General features: G+C 41.6%; 2 protein-coding genes across 2 annotated transcripts in view; one reads left to right on the top strand and one right to left on the bottom strand.

Moving 5' to 3' along the window:
* The window catches only part of LOC102795519 (uncharacterized), a 68,763-nt gene that overhangs the window by 32,082 nt on the left and 24,109 nt on the right, over window positions 1–12,572 (top strand). The window lies entirely within an intron of this gene.
* Window positions 466–5,672, bottom strand: LOC102795037 (uncharacterized). Its single transcript, XM_006783057.3, has 5 exons — window positions 5,467–5,672; window positions 2,722–2,988; window positions 2,262–2,551; window positions 1,663–1,790; window positions 466–1,231 (listed from the first exon to the last, which is right to left on the bottom strand). Exons 1-5 carry the CDS (start codon window positions 5,561–5,563, stop codon window positions 1,027–1,029), a joined length of 987 nt encoding a protein of 328 aa, XP_006783120.2. The 5' UTR covers window positions 5,564–5,672; the 3' UTR covers window positions 466–1,026.

Below are 12,572 nucleotides of genomic sequence, written 5' to 3'. Positions count from 1 at the left end.
AAACTGCAACAAAAAGCCCTGCTTCATATTAAAACTGTCTTCCTGCCATCTCCTGATTACGATCTGGATTACGTGATCAGTAGAAGGCCAAAAATGGACTACCAAAACTGGATCATTTTTTTAGATTACACCTTCTGAACAACTGGACCCTGGGTGTAAACCCCCCTGCTGGCTCGGGTCTTTCTCTGAGGACTTTGTACTCTCTAAATACTCTGAATACTTCCACCCATACGTCAAATGCATGCATATTAAACTTAATCAGTGCTAGTTTCCCATCACTCACTGGGATGGGTTTCAGCCCCAAATTAGTTTTTCCACTAAAAATGTTAATACAACTAATAATCTCAAACAAAGTAAAACTTTTTTTGAAGTTTGTTAAAATTAATTTTCTTCTTTGTATTTTCTTGTAGACTTAAGCTTCAAAATGCCAAGTGTCTCAATGGATAAATTTCACAATAAATCAGATTCTGTCTACCACCTCTTTATTTTCTTTAACAAAACACAGATGTGAAAAAAAAACCCCACAGTGGATACAAATGAAAAGAATTAGCTTTTGAGATAGCATTAATAAAATCTGTGTCTCAAATGGAGTGCTTGTATACAGTACTGAGTACATGCAGTTCAACTACTTGGACAGTGTACCCATACCAGCTGCATACTTCTCATCCCTGGTGGTTGCCAATTTTCAGTCAGTATGATGAACACATGTTTACAGCCTTGTATGAATACCATTTGGTCTTTATTGATAGACAACTCCTTCATAATACCTGTAGCTCGTGACACGTGGACACTGCAGTGCTAACTCAGTGCGCTGAGTGAGGCCTCACTTCCACTAATTTAAGTCGCTGAGCTGGACTCTTTGCAGTTGGTTACTTTAGAGGAAGTTTAGCTTTTGGAGAATGGACAGAAAAGCGGGGGAAGACATGGAGCAAAAGCCTCATACTTATAATTTCAGATGATCGGTGTTAAAGAAGGAAAGAATCACTCTTTTTGCTTTTCTTTTTGTGCTGATGCCCCTGTTACGTCTTATAACACCTCGGTCTTTTGGTCCTCGCTCATTCCATCCTTCTCCATGCTGAAAAACTTCAGCTTGTCTTTCTTTGGTCCGTGCTTTCGCCCCACTTTTCTGATTGGCTCTTTGGCCTGCATACCATAGGAGTCCTCCATGACTACCCTTCCTCTGAGAGAGTATCTGATGTAGGACCAGGAGAGGACGGAGCCGCTGTAAGACCTAAAAAACACAGGAGCATTATTAGTTATTGTTATTACACAAGCATAAAAGGAAGTCCAACATAAATGGTGCTCGAGTTTCACTCAAAGACACATCAGCACACAAGTATAAATCCACACCACGAAGCAGCATTGGCTGATTTGATAAAGACTTATTACTGTTAAACCATTTGCAGTTTGTTATCTATCACAAATGCTCTGTGCCCACCTCTCCAGGGACACAGTACACCTGGGAAAGGTACACAACAATCACGCTGGACCAATGAACTGGACTTTGGACACCAAACTTGCTTGGGCAAGGTACAGATAATCGAGCGACATTACGCCCTAAGTTTGAATATGTTTATAAATGGATTCCCTGTTAGAGTACCCTCTGAGTTCAGCGTAAGTCGATGTGCGTGCACACACACAGACACACACACAGGATCTTACCCATAATAACCTCTGTTCATGTAGTAGAAGATTTCTTTATAGCGGAGTGGATAGTCCCACATCTGGATGTCTGTCAGCTGACCATCAAAACCTGGGAAATCAATCACAGGCTCGCCTGACCACACATACTGAACACACACACAGGAGACAGACACAATAGAGACAATGAGAGAAATTAAAGATGATTACATAAAAATAAGTAAGGTGCCTAAGCATTTATATCTGCAATGAAGGATTTATCGTCTCATCATTTTAACAATTTGTTTCTTTGCATTTGTTCTTTCTTTGGTTCTTCTTTTCTGTCTGTTGTCATCTTTGATGATTCCCAGTTTGCACTGAGGTGATTTGCAACAGTGTGAAGCTACAGAGAGTAAAATGAGCACCTCCAACAGACCCAGTAACGAAACATAACTCAGTACATCTACTCAAGCGGTTTACAGATGTACAGTTTTTCTTACAGAAGGAGGGAAAAACACATAAAAAAGAAACACGTGAAGCAATAACTTAAACATTCAAAATGTTTAAGAAAGTGGATGGAAACAATCCATAAGTGTAGTCTGCTATATCTGCCTACAAGCCGATTTCAGCCCTGTTCTCACCTGAGACGGCAGCACCTTCCTGATGCTCATGTTTGAGCCGCTGAACATCTGTACCACACCCTTCCTGGTGTCCACAGTGAGGCACACACTGGTCCAGAAGTCCGATCCGATGTTTGGCCAGAACTTGATGAGGGGCCGCAGGTACACATAGTTGTAGTAACCGCTAAATGTCAGGCCATATGAGTTAAGGTTTGTCTCCAAACTCAGAGGGGATCTGTTTGGACTGAGTGTGAAAAGCGGGAAGCCGGACTGTAAATTGTCAGCCATGTAACGCAGACACACAGACACACCTACAGGAGGAGAGCAGGATCACAAATTTACCAAAGAAGAGCAAAAACTTAACAGCTTCTTTAGTTGAATCTCATCTGAACACATGCATACAAATTTATAACAAATTTGTAATAAATACAACATACACTTGATTTACCACATTTTTGTACCTATGTTGGACTGTACTCACCTCTAGTTGGACTCTCTGTTGTCCAGGGATAGGTCCAGCGACGGTTGGTGGTCCAGGAAGGAGTAGAAAGGGGGGAGTAACGAGTGGAGCCCCAGGGACTGGTGGTGGGAGGTGTGGTAGCGATCCAGGAACGGGTTTTGTGTCTTCTGGTTGGGTAATCAGTGGTAGAAGGCGAGACAGAATCATAATAGGGCGGGTAGAAGGTTACACCTCCATAATTACGAGACAAAGTGAACATCTTCCCTCTTAGATCTAGTGCAGAACTTCCTGGAGACAGAAACACAAACAAGTGGTCAACATGATATGAAACTTTATTTTTACTCATTAATGTAAGTGCTTTTATGAACAGTCCATCATCCAGGATGAAGGTGGACTAGAGCAATAATTAAAGCCAGGAATGTGACTCCAGCCTGTTTGAGACTGGACGGATGTGCGTTTTGGTTTTAGATGCAACTGTAGGAGGTGGCGCAGAGCACCTGGTGTGCATCTGCTAATTAACCTCTCTCACCTGGGGTGCAGGGCAGGAGGGGACAGAGTGTGTGAGCACAACAGGTAGCTGTGCTGCAAAGCAAACAGTCAGTGCTCTGCAGCTGGGCTTTACAGTGGAGCAAAGGTTATCTTCTGTTTTTAGAAGTTGCATAAATAAAGAGGTACGTGTGGAGCTCCAGTCCTCGCTGATGAGAACTCAGTGACACAAAGATATCAGATTTTCACTACTGTGGCAAGACGAATTCACTTTAACTGCAGAGATATATCCTTAAACATCCTTAATATCGAGCAGCTTTTTATAAACCTCCATTTGTTCCAAAACACTGCAATGAAAGTACAAACAGGGGCTGGAAAGAAAGATCATATCTCTTAATTGATCTGCTAAATCCAGAACCTTAATTATTACTAAAATTAAAAACCCTTCTCCTCACGTTTAAAGTGGTGTGAAAAAGTGTTTGTCCCTGATTCCTGATTTCCTAGTGTTATTTGTCACACTTGCATGTTTCAGATCATCAAAGAAATGTAAATATTAGACAAAGTAAATACAAAATGCAGTTTTTAATGATGATTTCATTGATTAAGGGAGACAAGTTATCCAAACCTCCCTGGTCCTGTGTGAAACAGTAATTGGCTCTCTTGTTAAATCATGAATTATTGTGATTAACCACATTTTTTGGAAAGCTGAGTTTCGTTTCACTACACATACTCAGGCTTGATTACTGGCAGACCTGTTGAATCCAAAAAAAAGCTAAAAGTTCTCAAAAACAACACATCATGCTACGATCTAAAGAAACACCTGAGAAACAAAGTCAGAGACATCTGTCAGTCTAAAAAAAAAGTTACAATGACATTTTCTTCAATGAACACAGTGAGAGCCATTATACTCAAATTGGAAAAAACGTGGAACAGTGGTGAAGCTTCCAGGAGTGACTGGCCTACCAGAATTACTCCAGGGGCGCATCGATGACTCATCCAGGGGATCAGAAAAGAACCCAGAACAACATTAAGGAACCACAGACTTGATGTGTCTTCGTTAAGGTCAGAGTTCATGATTCAACAATAACAAAGAGAGTGGGCAAAAATGCCATCCATCGGAGAGTTCAAGGACAAAACCACTGCTGACCAAAAAGAACACAAAGGATCGTCTCACAGTTGCCTGGAAACATTTATGATCCTCAAGACTAAAATATTTTGTGGACTGACGAGACAAACATTGACATTTTTAGAAGTGTGGTTCCCATTTCATGTTGCATAAAGGTAACACATCATTTCAGAAAAGGAACATCATACCAACAGTAAAATATGGTGGTGGCAGTGTGATGGTGTGGGGCTGTTTTGCTGCCTCAGGACCTGGAAGACTTGCTGTGATAAATGGAACCATGAACTCTGCTGTCTACCAAAACATCCTGAAGGAGAATCTGTTTGTGACCTCAAGCTGAAGCACTATTCAAGTACAACAATCCAAAATACACCAGCAGCAAGAAAAACAAAATTAAGTTAACTTTGGAGCGATCCAGTCAAGGTCCTGATGTGAACCCGATTGAGATGCTGTGGCATGACCTTAAAAAGGTGGTTCATGCCTAAAAAACCCACCAATGTGGTTAAATTACAACAATTCTGCAAATATCAGTGGGCCAAAATTTCTCCACAGCGCTGTAAAAGACTCACTGCCAGTTATGACTGACACTTTATTGCAGTTGTTGCTGCTAAGGGTGGCTCAACCAGTTATTAGGTTTAGAGGGCAATCACTTTTTCACACAGGCCCATGTAGGTTTGGACTTTTTTCCCTTTAATAATAAACATCTTCATTTAGAAACTGCATTCTGTGTTTACTTGTGTTTGTGTTCTTTGTTTAATATTTTAATTTGTTCGTTGATTTGAAACATTTAAGTGTGACAAACATACAAATAAAATAGGAACTCAGGAAGGGAGCCAACGCTTTTTCACATTACTGTATGTCCTGAATAATTGGGCCCCAACATACAGCTCAGAGCATTATTCCACCAGGTTTGCAGAGTTTGGAAAAGCAGCGTAGGAGTCAGAGCCTTCAGCTGCAGTCTACACAAAATAAAAGCAACAGCAAATCTGACTGCATATCACATGGGCCTCTTTAAATATTGTTAATAAAGACAAAGGACCATTGTTATAGTCCTTTGTCTTTACTGCTTTCGCATGATTTTAATTAAGAAATATTTTCACTGCTGCAATTTTGGTAATAATATTTGCATTTAACCACATTCTCTTCTGTGTGTGTACCTGTTGTTCTTGGCCATGAATCTGGTTGTTCAGATGGAGTTGGTCCACCAATCACCTCCATAATAACCATCAGGAAGGGAACAAGAAGCAGCTTCATCTTTATGCCTGACACTGAGCGTCCCTGCAGTGAAACGTGTGAGTGTCCTGGCTGTGTGGATGTGTTTATCTCTTTGCTTCCTCTCTGAGTCTGAGCAGGCTCCACTTCAGCTCTGTAACTTTCAGTTTACTGGTTCAGACGTCAGCAGCTGCTTTAAGTTTCATTTCTGTAAACAGAAACTCTCCCGAGTGTCCCTGTCCCCTCCTTTTCCCTCCTTTCAGTGTTGCAAGATTAGACAGATAGCAGCAAATGTGAAGTCACAGGGAGGTCACATTTTCTGTGTGTCCAGGACAAAGGGAGTTGAAAAAAAATCTGTACAGTTGTAATGAAGTGGAAAACCATATATGAAGTCTAAAACTGCGAACAGCAGGCTGCAAACACGCTTTTTAATGCTGTGAATTTGGACATTTTAATCTAATGGGGTTGACCATCTTTTTGACACGGTAGTGGAAAGTAGGGACAAAAAACGCAGTTTCTGGCATCTAGGGACATTTCATTTTCACCCCTCCCTGAGCCTGGTTATGACAGAGGTTTATTCACTTCCTGCTTCCTGGACTATCAGCTTTGAAAGCTTCCTTTGAGTTTCGTACCTCTCCTGCGTCCTATATTTGGCTCTGCTAAAGTTAATCAACAATCCACACAGCACAGTGTGACAGAAACTCACTGCTCAAATACTTTAAAAAAACATCAATACAAAGGCAATGGACCTGTTTTTAGAATATTTGAGTAATTGATAATCTGTCAGTAATCCAGTTCAGTTCACTGTGCCGTAATTGTCTACATGGAGGAATCTATCATGAAGAGGAGCATGTGATGTCTCATTGTGCTGTCCTGAACCGCAAACACACCTCAACCTGTCTGCAAGTTCAACACAGAGGTCATGACTGCTGTGAGGTATGAATACAGTCCATAAAGGCTGATTCCAGTCTATTTAGACTAAAATAACACTAAAAGATTGAGTAGCTCTGCTCACCACAACAGCTTTTCCACATCATTTAACAAGAGGTAAAACTGACACAAGAACCAATACTATCTGGAAATTCTTAAGTTACTTTAGCTTTCATTAAATCTGTATGTGAGCTCTCACTTCCTCTACTCAAACCAGTGCTGAACTTTATCTCATATTAACAGCTTGCTGTGTCTGTAAATTTCATCTTTCACTTCCTTAAACTCGTCGCCCAAACTTTCACACAGAGCTCCAGACACTTTTCTGAGTGAATATACCAGTTTACTATGAGTACATTAGTCAAGACACATTTATTTAAGAAAGGGCACCATGTTAGGATAACATGAGCTGAAATATCAGCCCAGTAAAAAATAAGAAAGGAGGGGCTCTCTGGAGTCAAATATTTTGTTTGGCTTGGCAAATGACATTTTGATGCAGAGTGATAAGTGTTACTGTTCTGTGCTGCTCATATTGGCCCTTACCTCAGCTTTTGATACTGTTGGCTATCACATTCTGCTCGGTAGGCTGAGGTGCTGGGTTGATGCATGAGGATCTGCATTTTCACTCCATAAGTTAACACCATTTGGGTTTGGCATTCAGGTGTAGGAGACCTGGTAAAACAAAGTGGAGAGAGGCAGATTTCTATTTGCTGCAGGTTTTTTTTTTTTAAGTTTACAAACGCTGATGCTAGATCTCTGAATAAACTTAAGGAAATGTTGCCTCATCTTCTTATTTGTGTCACTCAAAAACAAATGTTGAGATGTAAAATCATCGCAAGTCAGCAACATATTTCAAACAGGAGCAGGAAGGTTTGAATGTGTGGAAATGTGAAGTTTTATCCTGCATGTGTGCGCGTATGTTGATGCTGCGACGATAATGATTCTCAGTACAGAATGCTAGAGAGCCTCATTTCATTATATTTCAGTGCAGATATTTACATCTGTGAAATCAGTAATGCAGCAAACAGATCGGTAAACTGATTGTTTCTGACACACACAGTTTTTGTAGGAGGACCACAAGTCCCACCTAACATGAAACATGAAAACAGATCGAGCGGTAACCAAAATAAATTTTTAGTTCCACATTTTGTTCTTGAGCTTTTGTTTTGTTTCCTCTGAGCATTTTGGAAAGAGGATATAAGATTCCAGAGGCTGTTTTCAAACCTTATGGCCACAGAATAAACTAATAAAGTAAAAGGGCAGAACTGTGAAAATGTTTTTATGACACTGGGTAGGCTGATGTTATCTGCACGTTATCTAAAGACTCTTTATGTTGTATATATATTTTCTTTCATTTCATTCAGAAATGTAAGAAATAATATCTCTTCCTCAGCATCTGTGCAGACGGTTGTCACATCAGCTCAGCCTGTTATCTTAGGCAGTTTTGCAACAGTAACGAAGCTTTTTGGTACAATGACAGCCTTTTCTTGCTCTCTGGAGATTTTAACTACACCTTTGTTCGAAAGTGTCTAACAGTGCATTGGTTCACCTGCCTCTGGTAAGGTCTTATTTAAAAGCCAGATAAAAACATCTTTAAAATCAGCTTTTTATTAATTTCTCTTATTTTGTTTTTTATGCATTGTTGGCTTCTACGACGTACTTATTAAGCACTCTGTCATTTTATATCTTGAAAGGTGCTTTATAAATAAAGTTTTACTTATTTACTTACTTGGAAAATAAATAACATGGCTATGTTAGAAAGAGAAATCCAACAGTGAGACAGGTCGGCTGAGGTTAGGCTGGAACACAAGACAGTTAGTGGCTAAGTTTATGAATAAGATAAGATAAACCTTTATTAGTCCCACAAGTGGGAAATTTACTTAAAATAAGCACTTTTTAGTAATACATAATAGTACCTACAAATAATTAAAGCTAGGCACACTAGAAATAGTTATACTGTAAGCAAATTATGTACTGCACAAGTACTTAACTTAGTATGCACTCAAGTATGTAATGTGTAAGTCATTTTCGGTAGTAAATAAGTAATTTTAGTAAGTACATGACTTCAGATGTTTTACAGGAAAGGAGAGACTATTCTGGAAATCATGTGAAGTACTGTGTAAGTGATTTTAAGTTATGCATAAATTCATGTTTTCTATGTGAATGAAGAAATTATTACATTGTAAGTAAATTTAGGTATTTCTTGGTAATTTTGGGGGAAAAAAAACAATATTTCACCATCTTACATAAACTGTGTATAGTAGGAGTTTAACCTTGCCTAAATTCCAGATATTTGACTGCTTTCCTGTACACTCATATTTGTACAGTGATTGTGAAATTTTAAAATACATAAACAATTAAGTTGGACTTGGCTCTATCATTATAAGGCGACATAAGCCTGCAAACGTTGATTGTATTGATTTTTTCTTGTAAGTTGGTAAGGGACAACAGTGCTAATCACATTTACATCAGCAATATAAAAGCACAGTTGAATAACAGAATATCCAACATGCACATCAACATACTGAATATTAAATACAGATGTAAAAGACAGGATTAATCCACTTCATATTTTCCACAATTTACAATATCATTTTCATTTTCTTACACAGTAAAAATGGTATTTTGTTTAATTTACTGAAAATTTCTGTTTATTTAAGTCATAAAGTAAATTATTTCTTCATTTCCTCTACAGGGTAAGAACAGTGAGTCTTGCTGACAGGTTTCTATGACTACAGCAGAATTCCTTTATAAATTTGAGATGTAATGTTGTTTTTTCTTAAGACGTTTCATAGTTTAAAAGTAAAACTTCCAAGTAAAATATGAGATTATATGCTTACAGAGTCAGTGCTTTTGCAAGTGCATTAAAACTGCATTTTTCATATTGGCCATCAGATGGCAACTCCTGTAGCTTCAAAAAGACTGTCCTTTAGAAGTCAATGGGAAAATTAACCTCAGCCCTGACCTGTGTAAAAACTTCCACTGACATTTGGCGACTTCAAGTGATTATGATCGAAAAACAACAAAAAAGGCTGGTGAAACAAAGATAATATTATTATTACATCTACACAGGTTTTAATATGCTGATTCTAACTTTGTCAACATTCTCACCTGATAAGGCATCACCTTCCTGGGGCTCATATACCCGCCACTGAACATCTGGACTACACTCTTACTGGTGTCCACAGTGAGGCAGACACTGGTCCAGATGTCCTGCTTAATGTCTGGCCATAAGTGCACAACGGGCTGCAGGTCCACACTGAAGGAATCATAATAGGACAGCATGTCAAAGCTACCCTGCAGACTCAGAGAGGATGTGCCTGGACTGAGAGTGAAGAGTGGGAAGTTTGGCTGCACAGCGTCAGTCATGTAACGCAGACACACTGACACACCTACAAGAGATGTGATTGATTACAGAGCAGTGGAGAGTAGACTTTATCACAGTAGATGTTGTTCTGAAAGCGCCGTAACTAAGTTTAAGAATATAATCCACCCACTGTTATCATCTTCAATGCCCTATACCAACACAGAGCAGCTACCTGAACGCTACTCCAACAGAGGTCGATTATCTTGTCAATAATTCTACCTCCTCACTACATATGACTCTGGATACTCCGATGAAAAATAAGGCCTCAAACCAGAAGTACTTGACTCCGTGGTATAATTGTCAGACACGTAGCCTAAAGCAGATAACTCGTAAGCTGGAGAGGAAATGGCGTGTCACAAATTTACAAGATCGTCATTTAGCCTGGAGAAATAGTTTGTGGCTTTAAGAGAAAGTGTTATCTGTCTCGCTGTATATGTGTATATATCCTTACTTGGTGCTACATTGTAAATAAAAAAAAAAAAGGAAACAGAATAATATCATGAAGAGAAATAAAATAGAACTTGAGCTGATTTGACACTCTGTGCTACTTTAAAAACTATTGTCACTTTTTTCTGATTACTCAGAGAGTAAAGTGGAGTTAGTGTCTTGCTCAAAGATATTTGGCACACAGACTGGAGCAGCCAGGGATCAAACTACCTTCCCTTCGATGACCTCTACCTCCTGAGCTGCAGCCACTGAACCAGGTACCAACCAGGCACCGCGCTCACGTAAATGATGCTGATGCTGGCAGGTCAAGGCAGTTTCCCTTCACCTCTACTCAGTTGCGGTACATTTAAAGTCATATATCTTTAGTAATTCAGATTTTAATTATAAAAGTGACAACACTTGAAGCCCCCATCTCTTCTGACCAAACCGGTCTAAGAATGACCGTTCTAGCCCCACCAGTTAGGAAATTATGGTCATTTGTTCAAGGGGAATCCTAAAAACAGGCAGAAATCAATTGCATAAAGTCTGTCTCTCTCTCCCCCTGAGTCTGTGTAAGAGGGGCAGCAGTTTTGGCGGTAACAATTACACAGCCTCTCTGATTGGTGTATTCAACTTGAGCAGCTCCAAGCCAGACTCTGAACAGCCCTCTTCACTTGAGCTGTGTGTGTGTGTGTGTGTGTGTGTGTGTGTGTGTGTGTGTGTGTGTGTGTGTGTGTGTGTGTGTGTGTGTGTGTGTGTGTGTATCGCTGCATTGGTGGCTGCAATGAAGAAAAGTGAGAATATCATCCCTCTCTGAGGTTTCCCCTGTGCTTTGATACAACTTTTTCTGCTGAATAAAACAGACGTTATGACGGTGTAGATGTTAATAAATAATGTTAATAATGCACTGAGTCAGTGGATTAGCGTTTTACTGGCCTATGTGTAGTTTTACTTGTCTGTGGAGGCAAAAAAAAAATCTGTCTTCATTTTAATATCATGGCTCTGGACGTTGTAGGGCTGTCCTGGCTGACACGCCTCTGCAATGTTGCGTGGAGATCAGGGGCAGTACCCGTGGATTGGCAGACCGGGGTGGTGGTCCCCATCTTTAAGAAGGGGGACCGGAGGGTGTGTTCCAACTACAGGGGGATCACACTCCTCAGCCTCCCCGGGAAAGTCTATGCCAGGGTGCTGGAAAGGAGAGTTCGTCCGCTAGTCGAACCTCTGATGCAGGAGGAACAATGCGGTTTTCGTCCTTGTCGCGGAACACTGGACCAGCTCTTCATCCTCTCGAGGATACTTGAGGGTGCATGGGAGTTTGCCCAACCAGTCTACATGTGTTTTGTGGACTTGGAGAAGGCATTCGACCGTGTCCCTCGGGGTGTCCTGTGGGAGGTGTTGCGGGAGTATGGGGTGTCTGGCCCATTGCTACGGGCCATTCGATCCCTATACAACCGTTGCAAGAGCTTGGTTCGCATTGCCGGCAATAAGTCGGACTCGTTCCCGGTGGGTGATGGGCTCCACCAGGGCTGCCCTTTGTCACCGGTTCTGTTCATAATTTTTATGGACAGGATTTCTAGGTGCAGCCAAGTGGCGGAGGGCTTTCGCTTTGGTGGCCTCAGGATCTCATCTCTGATCTTTGTGGTTCTGTTGGCTTCATCGGGTGAGGGCCTCCAGCTCGCACTGGAGCGGTTCGCAGCCGAGTGTGAAGCAGCGGGAATGAGGATCAGCACCTCCAAATCTGAGGCCATGGTTCTCAGCCGGAAAAGGGTGGAGTGCCCACTCCGGGTCGGGGATGAGGTCCTGCCCCAAGTGGAGGAGTTCAAGTATCTCGGGGTCTTGTTCGCGAGTGATGGGAGAAGGGAGCCGGAGATCGACAGACGGATTGGGGCTGCGGCTGCAGTAATGCGGACGCTGCACCGGTCCGTCGTGGTGAAGAGGGAGCTGAGTGTAAAAGCGAAGCTCTCAATTTACCGGTCGATCTACGTCCCTACCCTCACCTATGGCCACGAGCTGTGGGTAGTGACCGAAAGGACGAGATCGCGGATACAAGCGGCGGAAATGAGCTTCCTCCGAAGGGTGGCTGGCATCTCCCTTAGAGATAGGGTGAGAAGTTCGGCTATCCGGGAGGGGCTCAGAGTAGAGCCGCTGCTGCTCCACATCGAAAGGAGCCAGCTGAGGTGGTTTGGGCATCTGACAAGGATGCCCCCTGGGCGCCTCCTGGGTGAGGTGTTCCAGGCATGTCCCACCGGGAGGAGGCCCCGGGGCAGACCCAGGACACGCTGGAGAGATTATATCTCTCGGCTGGCCTGGGAACGCCTTGGTGTTCCCCCG

This window comes from Neolamprologus brichardi, chromosome 5, assembly GCF_056152115.1.
Source record: "Neolamprologus brichardi isolate AB-2024 chromosome 5, ASM5615211v1, whole genome shotgun sequence".
Taxonomy (NCBI): domain Eukaryota; kingdom Metazoa; phylum Chordata; class Actinopteri; order Cichliformes; family Cichlidae; genus Neolamprologus; species Neolamprologus brichardi.
Note: the sequence above shows the minus strand (reverse complement) of the source record. Positions and strands in the feature narration are given on the sequence as shown.

Coding starts and splice junctions, on each gene's coding strand:
- LOC102795037 (XM_006783057.3), bottom strand. CDS start 5,563: ATGAAGCTGCTTCTTGTTCCCTTCCTGATGGTTATTATGGAGGTGATT. Junction 1,791..2,261: donor GGAAGGTGCTGCCGTCTCAG/GTGAGAACAGGG, acceptor GTGTGTGTTCAG/TATGTGTGGTCAGGCGAGCC. Junction 1,232..1,662: donor ATGAACAGAGGTTATTATGG/GTAAGATCCTGT, acceptor TGTGTTTTTTAG/GTCTTACAGCGGCTCCGTCC.